Source organism: the organism of the source record quoted next, unplaced genomic scaffold (assembly GCF_019419815.1).
Source record: "Pyrus x bretschneideri cultivar Hongxiangsu unplaced genomic scaffold, Pyrus_bretschneideri_v1 Contig48, whole genome shotgun sequence".
NCBI classification, from domain to species: domain Eukaryota; kingdom Viridiplantae; phylum Streptophyta; class Magnoliopsida; order Rosales; family Rosaceae; genus Pyrus; species Pyrus x bretschneideri.
Genome location: NW_025999785.1, coordinates 1847285 through 1874761, shown reverse-complemented (window position 1 = coordinate 1874761; position 27477 = coordinate 1847285). Strand labels below are relative to the sequence as shown.

The following is a 27477-nucleotide window of genomic DNA, read 5'->3' as shown; positions in this document are numbered from 1 at the left end:
AGAAATGTATGTCTTCCATTATTCTATTGGAGTGTGTCTATATATATGCCCGAGCAGGTGGCTAGTTTCTCAATAGATGAAGAATAACTTGACATACCCAAGGTTCAAATGCCCGTGAATCCGAGGTGCAACACTGTTAAAACTCAAAAATATGTTTGTCAAGGTCAAAGAATTCTTCACTATATAAGCATGATCTATAGACGGATACCTATAACGATTCAGGATACACTATGAATAATCTTTCAGTCGAATTTTCGTGACATTATATGGTGGAACATCTGCATCGGGGTCAATCCTCGGAAGTAAACTAATAAAGTCAACATTTCTAGGTTTGAATGCACTCAGATTCAATTCAAAAGGAAGCTCTGAAATGGAAGCAAACCACACTATTTATCACTACGAAATAAATAGTGGAAATAAACAATCAGTTCAAAGTTTCTTGTTTATTTTGTTTTCTTTCCACATTATTGTACAAGAAGCCTTCAATAACAATTTACAATAATAATTTTATAACCCAATTAATTCAAAGAACCGATGGATCCATTTCCCGAGAGGTTTTGTAAGCCAGATTGTGACAGGGTGTCTAGCCCATTTGGCAGCAAGTCCGACCAAAAAAGGCAAAACCGATGTGAACACAGTGATAAAGAGCCAGCTGTTATATGATGGCGCAATGTTGACAACCGCAGTGCTGTAGGTGGTGTATACCACTATGATGCAGATTGGAAGCTCCAACTGGAAAGGGAAATTGGTTGTGAGGATGATCATCGTGTAAAGAGAGAAGTAAAATCCAATAGAGTTGAGAACCACAAAAACGACGAATGAAACTTCACTATAAGAACCCATGATGGACCTTCCTGCCAAGCGTACTGGTTCATTGCTGCTGCCAGTCCCCTTATTATTCACGTCACTACTGTCCTGCCAAGTTCCATTTGGAGGGTTGAGTCCCACTTGAAAGGTTGCCGTAGCCACTAGTGATGTCACATCCCGGCCCCGGGGGACCACTACCCGGGCCTGCTCCACCGTAGCACGATATTGTCCGCTTTGGGCCTCGACTACGCCCTCATGGTTTTGTTTCTGGGAACTCACACGAGAACTTCCCGATGGGTCACTCATCCTGGGATTGCTCTCGAGCACTTCTCGCTTAACTTCAGAGTTCCTACGAAATCCGAAGCCAGTGAGCTCCCAAAAGGTCTCGTGCTAGGTAGGGATGAGAATATACATATAAGGATCATTCCCCTGGGCGATGTGGGAAGTCACAATCCACCCCCTTTACAGGCCCGACGTCCTCGTCGGCACACCACGGCTACCACGGCTAGGGTTAGGCTCTGATACCAAATTGTCACATCCCGGCCCGGTGGGGACCACTTCCCGGGCCCGCTCCACCATCGTAGCACGATATTGTCCGCTTTGGGCCCCAACTACGCCCTCACGGTTTTGTTTCTGGGAACTCACACGAGAACTTCCCGATGGGTCACCCATCCTGGGATTGCTCTCGAGCACTTCTCGCTTAACTTCGGAGTTCCTACGAAACCCGAAGCTAGTGAGCTCCCAAAAGGCCTCGTGCTAGGTAGGGATGAGAATATACATATAAGGATTACTCCCCTGGGCGATGTGGGATGTCACAATCCACCCCCCTTAAGGGCCCGACATCCTCGTCGGCACACCATGGCCAGGGTTAGGCTCTGATACCAAATTGTCACATCCCGACCCGGGGGGGACCACTTTCCGGACCCGCTTCACCACTGTAGCACGATATTGTCCGCTTTGGGTCCCGACTACGCCCTCACGATTTTGTTTCTGGGAACTCACACGAGAACTTCCCGATGGGTTACCCATCCTGGATTGCTCTCGAGCACTTCTCGCTTAACTTCGGAGTTCCTACGAAACCCGAAGCCAGTGAGCTCCCAAAAGGCCTCGTGCTAGGTAGGGATGGGAATATACATATAAGGATCACTCCCCTGGACGATGTGGGATGTCACAAGTGAAGCAACAACTAGCAGAGTGGTACGTGCATCTCTAGGACAGTCTCTGCCCTTTTTGAACTGAAAGAATTCCCACCTATTTGTCTTCTGCTGCTCCTGCTGCAACTGATGCGTCTCTGGTGCCGTGTGGGTATCGTTATGGCTATGAGAATTGAACAATTGGACACCAGAGTTGACTATATCTCCAGCTCTCAAAGCTCCAGCACCACGAAGGATTGCCTCCATTTCCCAATTACCGTTTCATTTGAAAAGACCAGATCCAAAGCTGTGAGACCCCTATCGTTTACAGAATTTACTTCCAAGGCTCCTGCAATTGTTTCATTGCCAACTAATCCTTCCCACACCTGCAAGCATTAGTGCACTAACAAATCAATATGGACTAAAACTCTCATGACTATAAGAAAGAAAAATGGGTACTGATCAACGGTTCAAATAGTACTTGCCTGATGTCGTTTTTTCCAGGTTGCTAGATGGAGAACCGAGTAGCCATGCTTATCCTTCATATTTAGGATGTTCACCTTGTTCGTTTCTGCAACCGGTTCCACCAAAAATTTAATTGCTTTAAATTGGCTGCACTTAACAGCAAGGTGAATAATAGTCTCCCCTTGTACGGTCACATCTTCAACACTTTCTGGACAAGCCAAGACCATTTCTCTAACTACGTCTACCCTCCCTCTGCTAGTGGCATAATGAAGAGGAGTCCACTCATCTCTTCCATGTAGCCGGCATAGTCTCCAATCAACTCTCAGCATCTCCATTACAATTTCCAAATACCCATGGGCAGAGGCAATATGCATGGGGCTAAAACCATCCTGGTTCATATCTTCAACATAATCTCCTTGACAAAGTCGACATGCCCAGCAAACGAAGCAACATGTAAAGGATTCTCTGTGGAAGTTAGCGCAAGGCTATGGAGTAGAAGTGGATTCTCTGCCAGCAATTGATGCAAAAGTTGGACATCTCCCCCTCTCCCGTCTGAGAAGTGTCAAATAGCCTTGCCTCCATTGCAAAGGGTTGTGTTAATTGATAAGCAACTCATCTCCATTGAGTGCGTCTATATATATGCCTGAGCACGTGAATAGTTTTTCACTAGGTGAAGAATAGCTTGACACTCAAGGTTCAAATGCGTGTGAATCCAGGATGCAGCACTCTCAAGGTCAAATAATTCTTCACTATATAAACATAACCTGTTCGGTTTTGTTAAGGTACGAAGTTCCAGAATCAGACACGTAGCAGACTAATTGCTTGAACTCTATTCATGTAAATTCATAATCTATTTACGAGATAACTACAATAATTCAGGATAAACTTAGAATAATCTTTCAGTCGAAATTTCGTGACATCATATAGTGGCCTCAGCGTCCTTCGTTGGAAGTTTCAAACAATATTGCAGATATCTGAATGGTAAGGAGTCTTGGAACATAGAAATAACATTCGACAAGTAAAATGTCGGTGTTTCAAGATGTTACATCGCCATCAAAGCTCGTCCATTGTTCAATCGGGAACCAATAAATAATATCAAAACTACAGCACCGGCCGTTAACTCTATCGCCACTGTAATTCAAATGAATCCACTCCATAATTTTACTAGACTTTCCATTGCCAACTTAACCATTCGACGCTTTTAAAATTAAAAGTTTTAACAAAACACTTTTAGTACTGTCTACTTTAATGAAAAATAACAATTTTACCCTAAAAAGTCGTTTATGATACTATTCACTCATAACACATTTTTGTTAGATTAAATCTCAAAGTTTTCAAATCTTTTTCATTAGTTTGCTTTCAAAATTTCTACTTCATTAGATTAAAGCTACACTATTTATTCCTACTTCGGGTGGCTTCGGGGATAGCAACATAAATTTTGGGTAATATAAAAGAAAATCAAATCAAATCAGCAAATAAAATTAACAAAAATTCATCAAGAACCAAAATTGAGGCAGAACAAAAACAACCCAAATGCAAACAAAAACTAGAAAACAAAAAGTCCATTCCTTTGAGAATTTGGGGTTCGAGAGAATCTCGGAGAACACAAAAATGGAGGAGAGAGGAACTCTCAGTCTCAGGGCAATCTCCGTCTTGATTGCTGAAATTCTCATACTTCAAGTTCAAGGTTTGGTTTATGTGCACAATTCAATCCGAGCTTTATACTTGCAACGCAACAGAGTAAAGCTTGGTTTTGTAGTGAAACGTGAACATTCTTTTGTGAGAAAGCCGGCCTTTATTTGAAAAACTTAATAAGTTGACAGTCATCGTGTTGTTGTGAGTTGTAGTAATGCTAACTGTTTGCCATTGCGCAGGCCAAACCAGAAACAGTGGCAAAGGTGTCTAAGATAGTAAGGAAGCAACTTGCATTGCCAGATGACTCTGCTGTTACCGGCGAGTCAAAGTTTTCTGAACTTGGAGCTGATTCTCTCGATACGGTACATTCTATAATTGTTAATATGTTAACATGCTACTTGACACATTGTTTTTCCTGAATTTTGTCTTCCTATAAGCATGGTTTTGCTCTGTTTGTAAGCTAGAGGTCAGCCGTTGATTTTTTTTTTTCTTCCGGTTGTTGTTTATCTGCAAACTTGTTACATATAATTCTTAATCTCCCTTATAATGGATCTCTCTTCAACCGGAGTCGTTCTATCTTGTTCTTGTTGAAATATTTGACCTTTTTATAATTTCAAGTATTTTATTCCTAGGGAGTGAAGAATTAAGAGACCGTCAGGATATTTTTTGGCATCAAACTTTAAACTTCTCTTGTTTTTCTATCCGCGTTAGTTACGTTTCCTGTAGTTACGTACATTGTCATATGCTGTACTTCCAACTTATTTTGATGTAAATCCACATTCAGGTTGAGATTGTGATGGGACTTGAGGAGGAATTCGGTATTAGTGTGGAAGAGGATAGCGCTCAGACCATTGCAACTGTGCAGGATGCCGCGGATCTTATTGAGAAGCTCATTGAGAAGAACAAGGCTTAGAAGCGATGGAAACAGAGTCGAGTAGTATTTTCATATCCTAGCCCGCTTTAGAGATAAGTACTTGGTAAACTGGTTTTGTACTCAGTCGTTTTGTGTTAATCCGAACCTTGTAGTTGAGTGGTTTTGCTTATGAAGTTAAGAATTTTCGAGTTTGTGTTATGTTTTTCGATCCCTTTCTTTTGCTCAGTGGAATTCTGATCACTTGAAGAATAACCTTACAATGTCTGCTGACATATTTAAGTGACATTCTAGGTAGAACAGTTCACGGAAAAGGCAAATTAAACTTACAACATCTTTGCTAGTTCTAAACTAGTGTTAGGCTCTGTTTGAAAATATTTCTTTTAGAAGCACTTATCCTCATAAACATTTTTAGTAAAAGCACTAATATTAATCACATTGAAATGCAAGCGCTTCCAAACAGAATGGCATAACAAGCGCTTCTTCTAAAAAGTCAGGTGCTATGCTTTTGATAATATGATAAGTTGAAAACGCTTAAAAACACTAGTTTCTATTGGATTGAGATCCTCTTTGGATTTCAACACTCTGGAGCACATAGATTGAGAAATTCGGACTAACATGATTTAAATTGAAGGTTTGAACACTTTGGAGTCCACAAATTGAGAAATTCGGACTACATGATTTAAGTTGGGCGGTTTGATTTTTAGTCCGACTGAGGTGGGTCAGTGTGATGCGTTAATAGTGATTGAATGCATTTAAATTGAATGGTCTGAATTTCTTGATTCCCGGATTCCAGAGTGTAAAATCCAGAGAGGACCTCAATCCGTTTCCGTTAATCATGTCATTGTATGAGTTGAAACAAAAGAGTTAAAGTTCATTTTCTTTTGATTGGTACCCTATGAACCACGCTTGATTAAGTTGATCAATTCAAACTGGAAATCAATTACTCAAAAACTGTCGATGCATACTTATTGCATAACCAAGATACAATGCGACATCATACCAACACCAAAAGGACACAATCAATTCAGGTATTTTGCAATGCAGTAACAGATTGAATTCCTATATACAGTGAGCGTGATAAAAGGATCTAATTGATAGAAGAAGCACCGTAAAGATCAATTCGCGAGGTTTTGGTCCAATACAATAAGAAATGCTTGCTTATGTCATGATATGAGATAAAAGTTAGGGAAAAGGTTCTCTATTGATTCAAACGCTGTACCAACGGGATAGGGATAGAGAAAGAGGACTTCGAGATGTACTTGGAACGGTACATGAACAACATGAAGCCGTAAACTGCAGCAATCACTAGGTTGTGGACAACCTACAAGTCCCACTTCATCCGATGGGCGCGGTCGTTTTCATCCGATGAAGAATAGCTTGAGACTCAAGGTTCAAATGCGCGTGAATCCGAGATGCAGAAGAGTAATGGTTTGAACTCTGTTCATGTAAATTCATAATCTATTGATGAGATAATATTTCAGTTGATATCATAGGGCGGAACATCTGCATCAGGGTTAAGCCTTGGAAGTAAATTAACGAAGTCAACATTTATAGGTTTGAAATACCTGGCAGACAGGTCATGTTTGTTGTGTTCGTGTTATTTGTTATCTTAAATTGTCGTATCGTGTGAAACCCGTTATCTTAACGGATCCTTAACAATAACAGCTGATCAGATTCTACTTCCCTGGCGTTGTTTCGTAGAGATTGCTAGGTAAAGAACTGAGGTCCCATGTCTGTCCTTCACTTCATACACCTGTTCGGGGGAATTGAGTTCTTCACGAGATAAAGAATAGCTTGCAGCTCAAGATCCAAATGCGAGCGAATATTCAAAGATATCACGGTGTTAAATGTCAAAACTCTATATAAAATAAATCCATCCAAATTTGGAGATTGGACATACCACTGAATAAAAAACAAACAATCAGTTCAAAACTTCTTGTTTATTTTGTTTTATTCCTACCATTGTTCTAAAAATCTACGCCCAGCACCACCTAAGCCTTTTCTAGGCGTCAGGTGGCTGATCACTGTCCCGATTAATGCCTAGGCATTTGAAAATTAAGAAAGGGTGCCTAGACCGCCTAAGCACCCGCATAGACTGCCCAGACCCGCCTAGATACCTGCCTAGGTTGCAACTCACTTAGATTAAAAATAGATAATTTTCCCTTTGCATTTTATTGTTTCCAATAAATTGTAAGAGACTTATTGAACACTTAAATAAACACACATTATATATTTGCTCCTCATATTTTTATTATGTTCCAATACTTCATAATATATATGTTATTCTATTTTTTAGTTTATGATGAAATTATATATATTTTAAGAATAAACAAACATTAATTTACACGAAATACAATAGATTTACATATATCAACTTAGGCATCTAGGCGATAGGCCTAACTCACCGGCCGACTAGCTAGCATCTTTTATCATCTTACTTCCCAGCCGCCAATAACAATTTTATCACCAAATTAATTCAAAGAATCGAAGGATCCATTTTCGCCTGATTGTGACCGGGTGTCTAGCCCATTTGGCAGCAAGTCCGACCAAAAAAGGCAAAACCGATGTGAACACGATGATAAAGAGCCAGCTGTTATATGATGGTGCAATGTTGACAACCGCAGTGCTGTAGGTGGTGTATACCGCTATGATGCAGATTTGAAGCTCCAACTGGAGAGGGAAATTGGCTGTGAGGAGGATCATGGTGTAAAGAGAGAAGTAAAATCCAATCGAGTTGAGAACCACAAAAACGACGAATGAAACTTCACTATAAGAACCCATGATGGACCTTCCTGCTAAGTGTACTGGTTCATTGCTGCTGCCAGTCCCATTACTATTCACGTCACAACTGTCCTGCCAATTTCCATTTGGCGGGTTGAGTCCCACTTGAAAAGTGGCTGTAGCCACTAGTGAAGCCACGACTAGCAGCGCGGTACGTGCATCGCTAGGACTGTCTCTGCCCTTTTTGAACTGGAAGTATTCCCACCTATTTGTCTTCTGTTGCTCCTGCTGCTGCTGCTGCAACTGATGAGTCTCTGATGCCGTGTGTGTATGGTTATGGCTATAAGAACTGAACCATTGGACACCAGAGTGGACTATATCTCCTGCTCTCAAAGCTCCAGCACCACGAAGGATTGCCTCCATTTCCCAATCACCGGTTTCATTTGGGAAGACCAGATCCAAAGCTGTGAGACCCCTATCGTTTACAGAATTTACTTCCAAGGCCCCTGCAATTGTTTCATTTCCAACTAATCCTTCCACCACCTGCGAGCATTAGTCGACTAACAAATCAATATGGACTAAAATTCTACTGACCATAAGAAAGAAAAATGGGTACTGATCAACGGTTCAAATAGTAGTTGCCTGATGTTGTTTTTTCCATGTTGCTAGATGAAGAACTGAGTCGCCATGCTTATCCTTCATATTCAGGACGTTCACCAAAGATTTAATTGCTTTAAACTGGCTGCACTTAACAGCAAGGTGAATAGCAGTCTCCCCTTGTACGGTCACATCTTCAACACTTTCTGGACAAGCCATGACCATTTCTCTAATTACGCCTACCCTCCCTCTGCTAGCGGCGTAATGAAGAGGAGTCCACTCATCTCTTCCATTTAGCCGGCAGAGTCTCCGGTCAACTCTCAGCATCTCCCTCACAATTTCCAAATACCCATTGGCGGATGCAATATGTATGGGGCTAAAACCATCATGGTTCAGTTCTTCGACGTACTCTGGTTTTAACCTCATAATCTCCTTGACAAAGTCGACATGCCCGGCAATTGAAGCAACATGTAAAGGATTATCTGTGGAAGTTAGAGCAAGGCTATGAAGTAGAAGTGGATTATCTGCCAGCAATCGATGCAAGAGTTGGACATCTCCCGTCTGAGAAGCGTCAAACAGCCTTGCATCCATTGCAAAGGGTTGTGTTAATTGATAAGCACCTCATCTCCATTGTAATGTGTCTATATATATGCCTGAGCAGGTAAATAGTTTTTCACTAGATGAAGAATAGCTTGACACACACAAGGTTCAAAGCGCGTGTATCCGGGATGCAGCTCTCTCAAGGTCAAAGAATTCTTCACCGTATGAACATAACCTGTTTGGGTTTGTTAAGGTACAAAATTCCGGGATCAGACACGCAGCAGACTAATTGTTTGAACTCATAATCTATTTACGAGATAACTATAATAATTCAGGATAAACTTAGAATAATCTTTCAGTCAAAATTTCGTGACATCATATAGTGGCCTCAGCGTCATTCGTTGGAAGTTTGAAACAATATTGCAGATACCTGAATGGTAAGGAGTCTTGGAACATAGAAATAACAGTAAACAATGCCAAAACTACAGCACGGGCCCTTTTTACTCTATCGCCGCTGTAATTCGAACGAATCCACTCCATCAAAATTTTAGTACACTTTCCATTGCCAACTAACCATTCGACGCTCTTAAAAATTTCTACTTCATTAGATTAAAGCTACACAATTTATTTCTCTTCCTACAATCTGTAAGATTGGCTCCGAGTTTCGCGCATCAACGGGATTGTCATACGCCATATCAACCCTAGTTAGGCCACCATGAACATCTGATGAAACCAGAACTAAAGCTCATTCAGAACACAAACAATCTCATTTACTGGAGACAAACACATAGTTTAGTCAAACTACTATATTCCTATGGCGGGCGGCTTCGGCAATAGCAACATAAATTGTGGGTTTTACCCGCGGTTTTTTTTTTCTATGGGCTGACAAGTTTAAATGATTCAAGTTTTGTGTCCCGATGGAAATATAATTCAGATATCTTGGGAAAAATTTGCGAATACGAAGAATATATAAAGTAGACTTTGCCCACCATTTGACAAAAGCAAGGGTACTACCTATGTTCTCTTTACCCTTCTCAAAATATCAAGTATGTCCCCAATTTTTTATTTTTTATCCCTATTTATAAAAAAGAAATTATAATAATGGTCCTTTAATTTTAATAAAATTTGATCACTAGTCCCTTATTTTTTTTTTACCCCTATTTATCTAACATTTAATCTAACAAATCTATTGTTTGACAAAAAAAAAAAAAAAAAAAAAAACCAAATTTGTTAGAACTAATACACTAGATAGCTGACATATGTAAGATGTGTATGGTTTGCACAAACGATGAGTAGACACATAATTTTTAATAGGATACTTGACTTTGGCATGCATATCAGGCTCATAATGTAATTTAGGTTTTCCACTATTAGCTCGTTGAGGCAACTAATAAGTAGAAGAATCATCAGAATTTACCTCATGTATGTCACCATCTCGCACCAAATTGTTAGAAGAATCATCACTGGACAAACCATCATCAGGCAACTCGTTAGGCATACTAGTAGCAGACAACGGGTCATCAGCAGGTAACTCGTTGGGCATATCCAACCGGTCGTCGGTAGAAATAGTCTTGAGAATGACAATTCACCAATCATTATCTATGCCCGATTGATCATTATCACGCAATATCTCGGAAATGACAGTTGACCGATCAATAGCTATAGCCGACTGATTATTATCACACAACATAATAGGTTTTGTCCCAACTCTGCCTGTAACACATCATCCATACCATCTCTTCGAATTTGCACTTCACTCTCTATCTCCCTCTGAAATGGAGAGTTGGAAGAGGGCTTCACAAAATACAAAAGATTCTCAAGAAAGGTGACATCCATGGTAATATAAGTATTCTGAGTTGGAGAATGATAACACTTGTAGCATTTCTGATTGTTAGCATACCCAATAAATACACATCGGAGAGCACATGCATTAAGTTTACTCCGCTGACGAGAGTAGACATGCACATACGCAATACACCTAAACACATTTGGAGGAAGTTTGTCACATCCTGGCCCGGGGGGGACCACTTCCCGGGCCCTCTCCACCGCCGTAGCACGATATTGTTCGCTTTGGGCCCCTACCACGTCCTCACGATTTTATTTCTGGGAACTCACACGAGAACTTCCGATGGGTCACCCATCCTGGGAATGCTCTCGCGCGCTACTCGCTTAACTTCAGAGTTCCCATGGAACCCGAAGCCAGTGAGCTCCCAAAAAGACCTCGTGTTAGGTAGGGATGAGAATATACATATAAGGATCACTCCCCTGGGCGATGTGGGATATCACAAAGTTTGGATACAGAAACAAGAGAAACACGTGTTGGGATGGAAACAGAGTAGTCGTTTGGTGAATAATACCTTGATCACCAAAAAAGCATGTCAAAGCGTGATTCACATATTCTCCTTCGTTATTAGACATGAAAACATTAACTTTGATCTAAAACTGAGTCGATAGACCCAAGTTAATCGAGTACAATCATCAATAGAAGTAACAAACCAACGGAATCCATTATAAGAAACCTTTGTCGGACCCCACACATGAAAATGTATTAATCAAATGGCAGAGTAGCTTTCGAATCACTCATGGGAAAGAAAGCATGATGACTCTTAGCCATGACACATGTTTTACACTTGAACTCTGAATCACCACAAGTGCGAAACAAAGAAGGAAATAGATGCTTGATATAACTGAATTATGGATGTCCCAAACGTCGATGCCACAACCAAATTTGATGTATATCATCCACTTTAGCACTTAGAATTTGATGAGTATTTGAACTTGAAACAATAGTATCCTCCATAGTCAAGATGTACAACCCCCAATTCTTTTACCACAACCAATTATCTTCTGAGTTTGAATGTCTTGAAAATAACAATACGTGGGGTAGAAGTAAGTAGAACAATATAAAGTATCAAGTAGTTTTCCTACCAACAAAAGATTGCACTTAACATCAGGAACAAGTAAAGTATGGACTAGTGATAAGGTTGGAGTAAGAGAGATAGTGCCTTCACCCTTCACAGGGGAAGGTGCTCTATTTGCACTAGTAATATACGGATCACGAACATAGTCACGTAACTCATTAAACACTCTAGGTTCACCAGTCACATGATCAGTGACCCTAGTATCAATTATCCATATATTTGTTCCACCAATATAATAACAACATTGTTATTATATTGAGCAATTTAACTAAACCACAAACAATAAAAGCACAAAAAATACGTAGCAGAATTAAAACAATTTACCAAAATTTGTAGCAGACCACTAATCACGACACTGTTCACTTTTTATTTTTTTAACAAAAGAAATCACTACAAAGATGGGCCCAAATTTGGAGATTGGACAAACCACTGAATAAAAAAGAACAATCAGTTCAAAGTTTCCTGTTTATTTTGTTTTCTTTCCACATTATTGTACAAGAAGCCGTCAATAACAATTTACAATAATAATTTTATAACCAAATTAATTCATAGAACCGATGGATCCATATTCCGAGAGGTTTTGTAAGCCAGATTGTGACAGGGTGTCTAGCCCATTTGGCAGCGAGTCCGACCAAAAAAGGCAAAACCGATATGAACACAGTGATAAAGATCCATATGTTATCTGGTGAAATGTTGACAACTGCAGTGCTGTAGGTGGAGTATATCGGCATGATGCAGATGTGAAGCTCCAACTGGAGAGGGAAATTGGATGTGAGGACAATCATCGTGTAAAGAGAAGAGTAAAATCCAATCGAGTTGAGAACCACAAAAATGATGAATGTACGTTCACTATAAGAACCCATGATGGACTGTCCTGCCGAGTGTACTGGTTCATTGCTGCTGCCAGTCCCATTATTATTCACGTCACTGCTGTCCTGCCAATTCCCATTTGGCGGGTTGAGTCCCAGTTGAAAAGTGGCTGTAGCCACTAGTGAAGCGACAACTAGCAGCGCGGTACATGCGTCGCTAGGACTCTCTGCCCTTTTTGAACTGGAAGTATTCCCACGTATTTGTCTTCTGCTGCTGCTGCTGCAACTGATGAGTCTCTGATGCCGTGTGTGTATGGTTATGGCTATGAGAACTGAACCATTGGACACCAGAGTGGACTATATCTCCTGCTCTCAAAGCTCCAGCACCACGAAGGATTGCCTCCATTTCCCAATCACCGGTTTCATTTGGGAAGACCAGATCCAAAGCTGTGAGATCCCAATCGTTTACAGAATTTACTTCCAAGGCTCCTGCAATTGTTTCATTTCCAACTAATCCTTCCACCACCTTCGAGCATTAGTCAACTAACAAATCATTATGGACTAAAATTCTAATGACTAAAGAAAAAGGAAAACTAATGAAAATGACTTGAAATTTTGAATTTTAACGATAAAGACAAAATAAAGGGTAAAGTGAATAGTACCAGGATTGATTTTTTAGTGTAAATATATGGTTTTTCGTTAAAGTAAACAGTACCACGGACTTTTCGTTAAAACTACCTAAAGAAAAATGGGTACTGATCAACAGTTCTAATAGTACTTGCCCGATGTTGTTTTTTCCAGGTTGCTAGATGAAGAACTGAGTCGCCATGCTTATCCTTCATATTCAGGACGTTCACCTTGTTCGTTTCTGCAATCAATTCCACCAAAAATTTAATTGCTTTAAACTGGCTGCACTTAACAGCAAGGTGAATAACAGTCTCCCCTTGTACGGTCACATCTTCAACACTTTCTGGACAAGCCAAGACCATTTCTCTAATTACGTCTACCCACCCTCTGCTAGCGGCGTAATGAAGAGGAGTCCACTCATCTCTTCCATTTAGCCGGCAGAGTCTCCGGTCAACTCTCAGCATCTCCCTTACAATTTGGACATCTCCCGTCTGACAAGCATCAAACAGCCTTGCATCCATTGCAAAGGGTTGTGTTAATTGATAAGCACCTCATCTCCATTGAGTGTGTCTATATATATATGCCTGAGCAGGTGAATAGTTTTTCACTAGATGAAGAATAGCTTGACATACTCAAGGTTCAAATGCGTGTGAACCCGGGATGCAGCACTCTCAAGGTCAAAGAATTCTTCACTGCATAAACATAACCTGTTCGGGTTTGTTAAGGTACAAAATTCCAGGATCAGACACGTAGCGGACTAATTGTTTGAACTCTATTCATGTAAATTCATAATCTATTTACGAGATAACTATAATAATTCAGGATAAACTTAGTCTAATCTTTCAGTCAAATTTCGTGACATCATATAGTGGCCTCAGCCTCATTCGTTGGAAGTACGAAACAATATTGCAGATATCTGAATGGCCAAAGCACAACAAAGAATTCTTCACTATATAAGCCTAACCTGTTCGGGTTTGTTAAGGTACAAAATTCCAGGATATACCTATAAGAATTCTTCACTATATTGCTTCTATAGTTAGTTCAGCACCAATCAATTGAGCCCTGAAATCTTTCAATGGAATTGAAGTTTCCCTTGCTAGAATCACTGTTTTAACTACATCAAACTCAGATGGCAAACCAGTTAATGCAGCAATCACCAAATCATTATCTGTCACTCTCTCCCCTGCAGCAATAAGCTGATCTCGAATTGCCTTCAATTTGAGCAGATATTTGTCTATAGAATCACCACCCTTTTGAATCGTATGAAATTCAGTCTTAAGTTGATTTATTCTAGCCCGGGATATGGAAGCATATCTGTCTTATAAGTTTGTCCAGGCCTCATGAGAAGTTTTGCAACCAATCACATACTCCATTGCATCATCGGAAAGAGTGGCAATTAGCAAGCTCAACAGCGCCATATCTTTTTGAACCCAAGATTTATACACCTCAGTAATCTCTTTAGTTACTCCAGTTTCAGTATCAATCACGAATTTTGGTGGACAAGGTGACTCACCAGTAAAGAAATCCAAGAAATCATACCTTCTCAAAACTGACCGAAACTGATAATCCCACTTCACAAAATTATCATCTTGCAGCTTAACTGTTAGCATTCCCAGCAAATTCTCAATTCTCACTGACTTATCAGCCATTTTGATGGCTAAACACTTTCAAGAAAGAACAATATATTCCTAATTTCCACAAATTCTCAGAGACAACAACTCACTATACTTCACAAATGCAATAGAGCAACAACTTCAACTCGATATACTTGGCAAATTCACCAACTTTCTGGTTTCAACCATCAGCAATTATCAATTTCAATAAGAACTATATACCCAAACAGTCTTGGCATCGGCCTTTTTCACAATACACAATTCACAAACTTCAGTCTTGTCAAACATTCTTGGCATTGGCCTTATCAACTTCAATGAAAACTATACACTCTAACATTCTTGGCATCGGCCTCAATCATATACAGAAAAGAACCCAGATACAAACAACCAAACAAACACCCAAAATCGCCATAATTCTTCACTGATGCAAAAACACAAACACTTGGTGTGCAGAAATAAAGGAGAAAAGTAATCGACCTGATACTCTGTTCAGCAACTCAAGAATCGAAGAAAACCAATCAGCAAAACTGCAAGAACTGCAGCGAACCACCAAGAACTTCAACTAACTCGTCAGCGGAAGTGATAGCACCAAGGATCGTCCTGGCGATTGATACCATCTTAACAAAAGTAACCAGAGTTTTTCAGTAGATGAAGTACTGTTAAAACAAGAAATATGTTTGTCAAGTTCAAAGAATTCTTTACTACATAAGCCTAACCTGTTCGGGTTTGTTAAGGTACAAAATTCCAGGATATACCTATAACGATTCAGGATAGCTTTACAATAAAATAAATCCATTCAAATTTGGGGATTGGACAAACCTGTGAATAAAAAAGAACAATCAGTTCAAAGTTTCTTGTTTTTTTTTTTTTTGTTTTTTTTGGTTCACTGGGAAATTTTCATTCCAGGGCAAAGATGCCAGAACATACAGAGAAAGCCTACAAACGAGGCAAACAAGATTAACATAGAAAGAACAGTGTAGAGGGGTACAAGACGGGGGACGCTGCAACCATGCAGAGGCGTCGCCCCCTACACTGCCAAAGTAAACTTAACGAGGACAAGGTATTCCGTCATTATTCAGTACATGCACCAACGAAGATGGGGCCTATCGACCCAAATGATATCACAATAATTTTATCGGAAAATTAATTCAGAGAACCGAAGGAACCATTTTCCGAGAGGTTTTGTAAGCCTGATTGTGACCGGGTGTCTAGCCCATTTGGCAGCAAGTAAGACCAAAAAAGGCAAAACCACTATGAACACGGTGATAATGAGCCTGGTGTTATAGGATGGTGCAATGTTGATAACCGCAGTGCAGTAGGCGAAGTATAGCGCTCCGATGCAGATTTGAAGCTCCAACTGGAGAGGGAAATTGGCTGTGAGGACGCACATGGTGTAAAGAGAAAAGTAAAATCCAATCGAGTTGAAAACCACAAAATAGACGAATAAAAATTTACTATAAGAACCCATGATGGACTTTCCTGCCTCGTGTACTGGTTCATTGCTGCTGCGAGTCCCATTATTATTCACACCACTACTGTTCTGCCAAATTCCATTTGGAGGGTTGAGTCCCACTTGAAAGGTGGCCGTAGCCACTAGTGAAGCGACAACTAGCAGCGCAGTACGTGCATCGCTAGGACTGTCTCTGCCCTTTTTGAACTGGAAGTATTCCCACCTATTTGTCCTCTGCTGCTCCTGCTGCAACTGATGAGTCTCTGATGACGTGTGGTTATGGTTATGGCTATGAGAATTGGAGAATTGGACACCAGAGTGGACTATATCTCCTGCTCTCAAAGCTCCAGCACCACGAAGGATTGCCTCCATTTCCCAATCACCGGTTTCATTTGGGAAGACCAGATCCAAAGCTGTGAGACCCATATCGTTTACAGAATTTACTTCCAAGGCTCCTGCAATTGTTTCATTGCCAAGTAATCCTTCCACCACCTGCGAGCATTAGTCGACTAACAAATCAATATGGGCTAAAATTCTAATGACTATAAGAAAGAAAAATGGGTACTGATCAACGGTTCAAATAGTAGTTGCCTGATGTTGTTTTTTCCGGGTTGCTAGATGAAGAACTGAGTCGCCACCATGCTTATCCTTCATATTCAGGATGTTCACCTTGTTCCTTTCTGCTACCAATTCCACCAAATAATTAATTGCTTTAAACTGGCTGCACTTAACAGCAAGGTGAATAACAGTCTCCCCTTGTACGGTCACATCTTCAACACTTTCTGGACAAGCCATGACAATTTCTCTAATTACGTCCACCCTCCCTCTGCTAGCGGCATAATGAAGAGGAGTCCACTCATCTCTTCCCTGTAGCCGGCAGAGTCTCCGGTCATTGTCAACTCTCAGCATCTCCCTTACAATTTCCAAATACCCATTGGCCGATGCAATATGCATGGGGCTAAAACCATCCTGGTTCATTTCTTCAACATAATCTGGTTTCAACCTCACAATCTCCTTGACAAAGTCGACATGCCCAGCAATCGAAGCAACATGTAAAGGATTCTCCGTGGAAGTTAGCGCAACTCTATGGAGTAGAAGTGGATTCTCTGCCAGCAATTCATGCAAAAGTCGGACATCTCCCGTCTGAGAAGCGTCAAATAGCCTTGCATCCATTGCAAAGCTTTGGGCCTTGGGGTTTAGGGCGAAATGAAGAGGTTTATACCTGATCAACGGTTCAAATAGTACAAGGCGAAATGAAGAGGTTTATACCTGCTCGAGGGGGTTCTCTGTGCTCCCGTGCTTCACTGAGACGAGGGAGAGAGAGAAAGAGAGGGAAAAGTCCTGCGATGGTGGGGATGTGCCGTCGGCGTCGGGATGATGGTTGGTAAGCACCAGCCGCACCAAGGAGACAAGATTGCAGAGAAAAGGAAAAGTTGCAGGTTAAAAGATAAGTTGTTATTTCATAACCTTCCCGGAAACTACAAAAGGGTTGTATATACCCCATAACCGCTACCACAGACAAAAGTTTAAGTGGCCCCAAGTACTCAGTCACCATATCCTAATATCCCACTACCAGATAAGTAAAATAAGCTAAGGAAATAGGCTACAACATAATGAGGTTAAAACAGAGCACCCTTAGATCAACTCTAATGGTTAAGCTGAAAGTTAAATTTTTTAGCTCGGAAAATTTAGCTTTTAGCCCATAAATAACTTTTCTGCTCCAACCCTTCTGGCTTAAAATTTTAGCTTGAGATTATTAAAGAATGAACTTAGGCTATTTTTTTTTCTTAAATTAAATTTAAAAAAAATATATATATGTAGACTATCATAAATTAATTTTATGAACATTTTAATTTAGAAATATTTAAATTCCAATAAATATTGAAAAATCACTAAATTTTCTACAAGGCAAGCCTTCAACTGTCACCAATCTTTCAACCCTGGGCTAACTTTCAATTCACCAACCGTTCAACACCAAATTTTCAACTTTCATCAACCGTTCAACACCAAATTTTCAACTTTCACCAACCGTTCAACTTTCATCAATCATACTCTTATTTTGATTTGTGCCAACTGCACCATCTTCGCTACTAGAAACTCATGCCAAGCATAAAGCAACATCTTCCTCATTGGTCCAATTACGACCTCTAATATGCTCTCTTGCCATGTTGAACAATTTGGAAATGGAAAGAAATGGTAGAAAGATAGAATTGTAGGAGAAAATTAGTTTTGTGTAGATGTTTGAACAAATACATAGGTATTTATAGAGTTTTTGGGTGAATTTTGAGTTAAATAATTTTTTTTAATTATTTTAGCTGTTCGATTTAAATTTGGGCCGTTAGATCTTTTTTTTTACCGTTAGATTTGATTATATTCAATCTCAGCTGTTGGATTCAATGTATTTTAAAATAACATATTCTAAAAAAATTAAATTTGAATTTGGACCATTGGATCAACCAATGGTCCTTAAAGCCCAACCCTTGGATTAAAATTATAGCCGTTGGGATTCTTTAGGTGGTCGACACGTGGCTGATAGCAGGGCCCACCCCTGTCGAGAAAGCTTTCGCGTAGGGCGGGCCAAGACTGGCCCAATTGCCAGCGAGTCCACTCACATGGGGGGGGGGGGGCGGAATTTGGCCCAGCTTTGGCATTTGGCTTTTAGCCCAATGTTTTAACATGGGTTGGGTGGTGATTGGGGGGGGGGAATAAATGAGGAAATTTGGCTTTTAGCCCACCATTGGAGTTGGTCTTAGAACAATCATGTCATCAGGCGACAAAATCAAGGAAACGGCTCAAAATGGAATCGGTATCTTCCTAAGTGGTGTCATGCTCTGGTAGACCTATCCATTTAATTAACCAACGAGTGACAGCCTTGTTATCACACTTGAACATTCCATGTTGTAGGATGCGTTCCGGAAACCAGAAGAAGAACCCATCGGAAAAGACCAGGGGAAGTGTGGCTGAAGCAACGACATGTGTACCGATTTTGAGCTTGAGCAGCGACACATGAAATGTAGGGTGGATGCGGGACTGAGATGGAAGGTCCAAAGTATAGGCAACCTAGTCGACTCGAGCTATCACTTGGAAATGGCCATAATAGCGAGGAGCCAGTTTTGGGTAGTGAGTTTTGGATACTGATATCTACCGATAGGGGTGAAGTTTGAGGAAGACCCAATCCCCAACTTGAAAAGTCATCTTAGAGTGATGTTTATTAACCTGTTGTAGCATTCGGTGTTGTGTCAGCTACATGTTCTCGCGTAGTTGCCTGAGCAAACTGTCACGGTCTTGGAGAGTGATGTTGCCCATGTAGACTGGAGATGAGCCGGGGAGATAAGATGACACTGTGGGTGGCGGGTATCCATATACAACATGGAAGGGTGTCATCTTAATGGTTGACTGGAATGTAGTATTATACCACCATTATGCCCAAGGAAGCCATCGAATCCAAGTGCTTGGCTTGTCCATAATGAAGCTACGCAGATAGTGCTCCAAGGTACGGTTGAAAACTTCTGTTTGTCCATCCGATTACGGGTGATACGCTGAGCTTTTGCAAAGCACTGTTTGTTGATTTTTGAAAAAGCCTTCCAAAACTCACTAGTGAAAATCGGATCTCTATCGATGATAATAGATGTTGGCATGCCGTGTAACCGAAAGACCTATTGAATAAAGACATCTGCAATTTGGGGGGCAGAATAAGGGTGCTTGATTAGGATGAAATGCCCATATTTGGAAAGGTGATCCACTACGACCAAGATAGCATTGTGACTGTGGGTCAAGGGTAAGCCTTCTATAAAGTCCATGGCTATATTGATCCACACTTAGGTTGGAGCGGAGAGTGGCTGCAATGGACCTGGTGGTTTGATGGTCTCATAGTTGGTGCGTTGGCACATTTCACACTCGGCCACGAAACGCTTGACATCCTTTTTAAGACCCGGCCAATCGAAATTATTCGTGATACGCTTATAGGTGCGTAGGAATCCCGAGTGGCCCGAAGATGGAGAAGCGTGGAATTCCTAGGGAAGTGTGGAGCGCCAGGAAAATGTTGCAAGAACAAAAAGGCTAGATTTGTAATAAAGGAGGTCCCCTTGGAGTTGGAAAGAGCGCTTACTGTGCGGATCATGTTGCAGTGCGGTGAGGATGTCGTAAGCTTGAGTGTCTGTGGCATATGAAGCTTGAAGCTCTACCACGCAATCAAACAGTGGTATGGAGAGCCCCATCAGGGCAAGGAGTTCCGGCCAGCGGGACAAGGCATCAGCGGCTGTATTGGAAGCTCCTAAGCGGTACTCCAAGGTATAGTTATACCCGAGGAGTTTTAATAACCACTTATGTTGTGCCAGAGTGGTCATACGCTGGTCTAAAAATACCGAAGTGTTTGGTGGTCTGTGAGTATCTTGAAGTGGTGATCAATCAAGTATGGGTGCCACTTTTGGACGGCGAACACCACCGCAAGCATCTCTTTATCATACACGGAGAGGGTTTAGTGTTTGGGTGCCATAGGCTTACTAAGGAACTTGATGGGGTGGTGGTCCTGAGATAATACGGCCCTGATACCGACATTGGAAGCATCGCACTCAATGGTGAAAGGTTTGGCAATAAGACCAAAGTGGCAAACGAACTTATGGTAATAACCGGCAAGACCCAAAAAACCCCGAAGAGCACGGACAAAAGAAGGGGTCGGCCATACCACAATGGCAGCAATTGTATAGGGATCAACTGTAACTCCCTTAGCTGAGATGATATGCCCTAAATAAGCAATGGATTCTTGCCCAAAAAGACACTTAGTTGGCTTCAAATGTAGTTGATGTCGCTGGAGGATATCAAATACAGCAGCTAAATGTGACATATGCTGATCCAAAGAGGCGCTGAACACCAAGATGTCATCAAAAAACACGAAGATTGATTTGCGGAGTAGAGGCTTCAAGATGGAATTCATTAAGGCTTGGAATGTGGCAGAGGCGTTAGTAAGGCCAAAAGACATTATAGTGCACTCGTAATGATCATCGTGAATGCGGAACGCTGTCTTGTGTATGTCCGGCTTGTGCATACGAATTTGTTGATAACTGGAGCAAAGGTCCAGTTTTGAAAATCTAGCCGCACCCTTCAACTCGGCCAAGAGCTCATCAATAATTAGAACTGGAAAACAATCCTTGATGGTGACGGCATTAACCTCGCGGTAATCAACACAAAAACGCAAAGAATAGTCACTTTTGGCCACCAATAAAGTAGGGGAGGAGAAGGAACTTACGCTGGGACATATGATGCCAGCGGTGAGCATCTCATCGACCTGATGCTCTAGTTCCGCCTTCTATGCATTCCCATAACGATATGGTTGTACATTAATTGACACGTCCCTGGAAATAAGGGAATGCGGTGGTCAATGTCTCAGTGTGGTGGTAAAGAGGTGGGTGGTTAAAGAAGGACATGACACTGGCGTAGAAATGCTTGGATATTGGCCGAGGAAGGTGCAGGAGTTGAAGAGGACGAGGAAGTGTTTTGAAGAGCCTGAGCATGAGCAAGAGAAGAGGGGTTGCTTTGTTAAAGAACAGCATACGAGGCGTGGGGACCGTTGTAAGTGTGTTGATTAGGGAGAAAGAGAGGGAAAACACGACGCCGCCGCTGACACCACCGCCGGAGCAAAAATTTGCCAAGAACTCGAGTTCTTCTTCGTCGACTTCATCGGAGTGGGTCAAAGTTAGGCAGATAGGGAAGCATTACAAGGAGTTATCGGCATTGCATTTGTGTCAAGTGATTCAAGCTCACGAGGGGGCAAGTAAAAAAAGCCGATTTTTCAAAGCTGGGTTTTGCAGCTTTGTGTTTTTTGCTTTTTTTCATCCAAAACTGTGAAAAAAAAATTTGGAGTTGAATGTTTACCAAACACAAAAAAGCTTCCAACTTTTTTTTATACCCACTTTTTTCAGAGCACCTCAATACCAAATCAGGGCTTAATTTAAAAGCACTAATTTCCACTAATCAATCACGAATAGATTAAGGTTCATTTTTATTTTAACCGGTGCAAGATGAGCATAACAGCAATTGATCAAGTTGATCTTATCAAATTTTAACTCAGTTGCATAAGCACTAAGAATCTCTGAAATACACTTCCATTATTCTGTGACAGCAAAAAGCAATACAAGATACAATATGACATCATACAAACACTTAAACGACACAATCCAAGGACATATTTTGATAATCCAGTAAGGTATCGACTTCTATGTACAGCGAGTGTGTTAACCGGATCATCTACCGACTAAGTTCTAGAGTTCCCGGACAACCAAAACCATCTTCGATACTGCGTAAGCCGTAGAGCGCGTACTCTTCCTCTATCTGTGGACGAGACTCCATCCGAGAGGTTAGTGCATCACTCCCAATCTGTGTCGAGGAAACGGCATCTTTCATCTCTGAATAGTACACATTCTCCAAATGTAAATCTTCCTCCTGTTTTCATCCAAACGTCAATTACCAATAGGAAACGAATACTAATAATAATACTATCGATAAGAAACACAGAGTTGCAAATACCTGGAAGAAGTCTGCCAGAAATGTATGTCTTCCATTATTCTATTGGAGTGTGCCTATATATATGCCCGAGCAGGTGGCTAGTTTCTCAATAGATGAAGAATAACTTGACATACTCAAGGTTCAAATGCCCGTGAATCCGAGGTGCAGCACTGTTAAAACTCAAAAATATGTTTTTCAAGGTCAAAGAATTCTTCACTATATAAGCATGGATACCTATAACGATTCAGGATACACTTTGAATAATCTTTCAGTCGAATTTTCGTGACATTATATGGTGGAACATCTGCATCGGGGTCAATCCTCGGAAGTAAACTAATAAAGTCAACATTTCTAGGTTTGAATGCACTCAGATTCAATTCAAAAGGAAGCTCTGAAATGGCAGTAAACCACACTATTTATCTCTACGAAATAAATAGTGGAAATAAACAATCAGTTCAAAGTTTCTTGTTTATTTTGTTTTCTTTCCACATTATTGTACAAGATGCCTTCAATAACAATTTACAATAATAATTTTATAACCCAATTAATTCAAAGAACCGATGGATCCATTTCCCGAGAGGTTTTGTAAGCCAGATTGTGACAGGGTGTCTAGCCCATTTGGCAGCAAGTCCGATCAAAAAAGGCAAAACCAACGTGAAGACGCTGATAAAGAGCTTGCTGTTATACGATGGTGCAATGTTGATAACCGCAGTGCTGTAGGTGGTGTATACCGCTATGATGCAGATTTGAAGCTCCAACTGGAGAGGGAAATTGGCTGTGAGGACGATCATGGTGTAAAGAGAGAAGTAAAATCCAATCGAGTTGAGAACCACAAAAATGACGAATGAAACTTCACTATAAGAACCCATGATGGACTTTCCTGCCTCGTGTACTGGTTCATTGCTGCTGCGAGTCCCATTATTATTCACACCACTACTGTTCTGCCAAATTCCATTTGGAGGGTTGAGTCCCACTTGAAAGGTGGCCGTAGCCACTAGTGAAGCGATAACTAGCAGCGCGGTACGTGCATCGCTAGGACTGTCTCTGCTCTTTTTGAACTGGAAGTATACCCACCTATTTGTCTTCTGCTGCTCCTGCTGCAACTGATGAGTCTCTGATGACGTGTGGTTATGGTTATGGCTATGAGAATTGGAGAATTGGACACCAGAGTGGACTATATCCCCTGCTCTCAAAGCTCCAGCACCACGAAGGATTGCCTCCATTTCCCAATCACCGGTTTCATTTGGGAAGACCAGATCCAAAGCTGTGAGACCCCTATCGTTTACAGAATTTACTTCCAAGGCTCCTGCAATTGTTTCATTGCCAACTAATCCTTCCACCACCTGCGAGCATTAGTCGACTAACAAATCAATATGGACTAAAATTCTAATGGCTAAAGAAAAATGGGTACTGATCAACGGTTCAAATAGTACTTGCTTGATGTTGTTTTTTCCGGGTTGCTAGATGAAGAACTGAGTCGCCACCATGCTTATCCTTCATATTCAGGATGTTCACCTTGTTCCTTTCTGCTACCAATTCCACCAAATAATTAATTGCTTTAAACTGGCTGCACTTAACAGCAAGGTGAATAACAGTCTCCCCTTGTACGGTCACATCTTCAACACTTTCTGGACAAGCCATGACAATTTCTCTAATTACGTCCACCCTCCCTCTGCTAGCGGCATAATGAAGAGGAGTCCACTCATCTCTTCCCTGTAGCCGGCAGAGTCTCCGGTCATTGTCAACTCTCAGCATCTCCCTTACAATTTCCAAATACCCATTGGCCGATGCAATATGCATGGGGTTAAAACCATCCTGGTTCATTTCTTCAACATAATCTGGTTTCAACCTCACAATCTCCTTGACAAAGTCGACATGCCCAGCAATCGAAGCAACATGTAAAGGATTCTCTGTGGAAGTTAGCGCAACTCTATGGAGTAGAAGTGGATTCTCTGCCAGCAATTCATGCAAAAGTCGGACATCTCCCGTCTGAGAAGCGTCAAATAGCCTTGCATCCATTGCAAAGCTTTGGGCCTTGGGGTTTAGGGTTTAGTTATTAGGCGGGTTGGGTTTAGGGGAAAAGATCTTAAGGAATTTGGGCTTAGGGCCCAGCCAAAAAGGCCCAGGACCTGAGGTGAAGGAGGGTCGGGGTAGCCGGAATCTGGGCTCGAGCAGCACGGCACGCCAGGGTTCTCTGTGCTCCCGTGCTTTACTGAGACGCGGGAGAGAGAGAGAAAGAGAGGGAAAAGTCCTGCGATAGTGGGGATGTGCCGTCGGCGTCGGGATGATGGTGGGTGTGGGTGTGTGTGTAGCCGGAGAGGGAAAGAGAGTGAGAGGGTTTCGAGAGAGTGCACTGGAAGTGAGAGAGAGAGAGAGAGAGAGAGAGAGAGAGAGAGAGAGGAGAGGGTCATGGGGTGGGGGGAAAAAGAGAGAGATGGGGAAGCTGAAGAAGTGCCGAATTTGTACTCCCTATTTATACTGAATCATATGTTCATTATTGCTAAGCTTCTTGGAATGTTTATTTGTATTTGCGAAGCTTCTTGAAATGTTTATTTGTATTTGCGAAGCTGCTTGAAAAGTATACGCAAAGCTGCTTGGAGTGCTTATTTGTATTTGCGAAGCTGTTTGGAAAGTATACATGCGAATCTGCTTGGAATATTTATTTGTATATGCGAAGCTGCTGCTTGGAAAGTATACACGAGAAGAGTATACACGAATCTGATGTTTATTTGTATTTACGAAGCTACTTGGAAAGTATACGCGAAGCTGCTTGGAATGTATACGCGAAGCTGCTTGAAATGGTTGGTTGTGGTCCTGTTGTATATGTGAAGCGGCTTGGAACGGTCGTGGTCTAGTTGTATACACCATATCAACTACAATATGAACCCTAGTTGGGCCACCATTAACAGCTGATGAAACTTGAACTAAAGCTCATTCAGAACACAAACAATCTCACTTAGTGGAGACAAACACATAGTTTAGTCAAACTACTATATTCCTGTGGCGGGCGGCTTCGGCAATAGCAACATAAATTATGGGTTTTACCCACGGTTTTTTTTTTTTTTTTTTACAGGTTGACAAGTTTAAATGATTCAAGTTTTGTGTCCCAATGGGAATATAATTCGGATAAGACAAAACGATATTGGGAAAAATTTGCGAATACGAAGAATATAAAGTAGATTTTGCCCACTATTCGACAAAGGCAAGGGTACTATTTATAAAAAAGAAACTATAACAATGGTTTCTTAATTTTAACTAAATTTGATTATTAGTCCTTTAATTTTTTACCCCTATTTATCTAACATCTAATATAACAAATCTATCGTTTGACAAAAAAAAAAAAAAAAAAAAAATGAGCATTAGTCTCTCAACTAAAACATGACCATTAAGCCGTGTTTGTTTGGCCTCCTTAGCTAGGATTGGCTTTAAAAACTGTCCTAGTCCCTTGTTTGGTGCGGGTAAAGGACTAGGTTTAATGGGACTATAAACGGAACTTGCGTTCGCTAAGGGCTTCACTACTAAAACTGTGCAAAAGGTTGGGATTAGTAGTCTTGTTTCTTCATCCTATCGTTTTCGCCCATTTCAGTGGGAACCTCTCCATTATGAACATCCACTCCAAGCGCTGCAGGATCTTGAGCGCCTCGCCATCTTCATCATTTTTAGCTTATGTTGCAATTATTTATGACATCTTACTGATTAAGAAAAAGCTTTACATGTGCAATTATTAAAAAGATATCTAATTGCGCAATAATTAGTTTTTCCGACTAGGGTTTTCGAGTTATTTGGCTATTCTCTCTCTCTCTCTCTCTCTTCTTATTTTTTTTTTGTTACATGTAATAATTTATGGTCAATGTGATCTCATATCTATTTGATTAATGGGACTTTTAGATCCAGGTCCAAAAACATATAGTGTTTTTAGGAGTGTGACAGCCCGTCCCGGACTTTTCGTACCGTAGGGGTGAAATGACGATTTTGCCCCTAGCATGGTTGTTTCGTTGTGTGGTTGTTTTTGGGTGTTGCTTGGCTGATTTTGGACCACACTCACTCACCCTCTCTCTCTGCCCTGTCCCGAGCCCTCTCTCTCTCCCATTCCTATTCTCTTTGTACGGACAACAACCAAAACCATCCAAACCTTCACAGATCGAGGAAACAAATTACATATTCGTGTTCATGAGGTCCGTAGGAGTTCAATCATACCCATTTCAGGTAAGGATACCTTCGTTTTCACGTCGAACTCGGGAACCCTGGCCGTGGTGTGCCGACGAGGACGTCGGGCCCCTAAGGGGGGTGGATTGTAAGATCCCACATCGCCCAAGGGAGTGATCCTTATATGTATATTCTCATCCCTACCTAGCACGAGGCCTTTTGAGAGCTCACTGGCTTCGGGTTTCATCGGAACTTCGAAGTTAAGCGAGTAGCGTGCGAGAGCAATCCCATGATGGGTGACCCACTGAGAAGTTCTTGTGCGAGTTCCCAGAAATAAAACCGTGAGGGAATGGTAAGCCCAAAATGGATAATATCATGCTATGGTGGTTGAGCGGGCCCGAGAAGTGGTGAGGCCCGGGCGGGGATGTGACAATTTACCTATGCATATTCTTGCCTAGTATTTACTATCCACATGCATATTCATGTTATACTAAATGTAATGTTCACTGTCATTCACTTATTCATCGGATATTTAACAATATTTTTTTCCTTGCATTTTTTTCCATGTTGAATTGTCAAGCAACAAAGAATATAAACTTATACGAATTTTGTTTTTTCATTGTTAATCTACTGATGCT

At 41.2% G+C, this 27477-nt stretch overlaps 4 protein-coding genes and 2 pseudogenes across 7 annotated transcripts; 1 reads left to right on the top strand and 5 right to left on the bottom strand.

The window, feature by feature from the left end:
• Positions 1-424: 424 nt before the first annotated feature.
• On the bottom strand, positions 425-3165 carry LOC125470082 (annotated as a pseudogene).
• Positions 3166-4016: 851 nt separating this feature from the next.
• LOC125469995 (acyl carrier protein 1, chloroplastic-like) lies at positions 4017-5112 on the top strand. Its single transcript, XM_048568311.1, has 3 exons — positions 4017-4145; positions 4265-4402; positions 4825-5112. Exons 1-3 carry the CDS (start codon positions 4017-4019, stop codon positions 4951-4953), a joined length of 396 nt encoding a protein of 131 aa, XP_048424268.1. The 3' UTR covers positions 4954-5112.
• A 2265-nt stretch (positions 5113-7377) lies between these two features.
• On the bottom strand, positions 7378-8823 carry LOC125470080 (ankyrin repeat-containing protein BDA1-like). The gene is made up of 2 exons (XM_048568540.1): positions 8278-8823; positions 7378-8178 (listed from the first exon to the last, which is right to left on the bottom strand). Exons 1-2 carry the CDS (start codon positions 8821-8823, stop codon positions 7378-7380), a joined length of 1347 nt encoding a protein of 448 aa, XP_048424497.1.
• A 3323-nt stretch (positions 8824-12146) lies between these two features.
• LOC125470081 lies at positions 12147-15429 on the bottom strand (annotated as a pseudogene).
• Positions 15430-15564: 135 nt separating this feature from the next.
• On the bottom strand, positions 15565-25120 carry LOC125470077 (ankyrin repeat-containing protein BDA1-like). Of its 4 annotated transcripts, none has more exons than XM_048568535.1 (3): positions 24728-25120; positions 16784-17380; positions 15565-16684 (listed from the first exon to the last, which is right to left on the bottom strand). In XM_048568535.1, the coding sequence occupies exons 2-3, from the start codon at positions 17363-17365 to the stop codon at positions 15875-15877; spliced, it is 1392 nt and encodes a 463-aa protein (XP_048424492.1). In that variant the 5' UTR covers positions 17366-17380; positions 24728-25120; the 3' UTR covers positions 15565-15874. The 4 variants fall into 4 exon arrangements, with proteins under 4 accessions (XP_048424492.1, XP_048424491.1, XP_048424493.1 ...); XM_048568536.1 differs by lacking the exon at positions 24728-25120 and having other exon boundaries at positions 15836-16099; positions 16198-16684; positions 16784-17777; XM_048568537.1 differs by lacking the exon at positions 24728-25120 and having other exon boundaries at positions 15836-16099; positions 16222-16684; positions 16784-17777.
• LOC125470078 (ankyrin repeat-containing protein BDA1-like) lies at positions 22235-24734 on the bottom strand. The gene is made up of 2 exons (XM_048568538.1): positions 24131-24734; positions 22235-24036 (listed from the first exon to the last, which is right to left on the bottom strand). Exons 1-2 carry the CDS (start codon positions 24710-24712, stop codon positions 23227-23229), a joined length of 1392 nt encoding a protein of 463 aa, XP_048424495.1. The 5' UTR covers positions 24713-24734; the 3' UTR covers positions 22235-23226.
• Positions 25121-27477: the final 2357 nt, after the last annotated feature.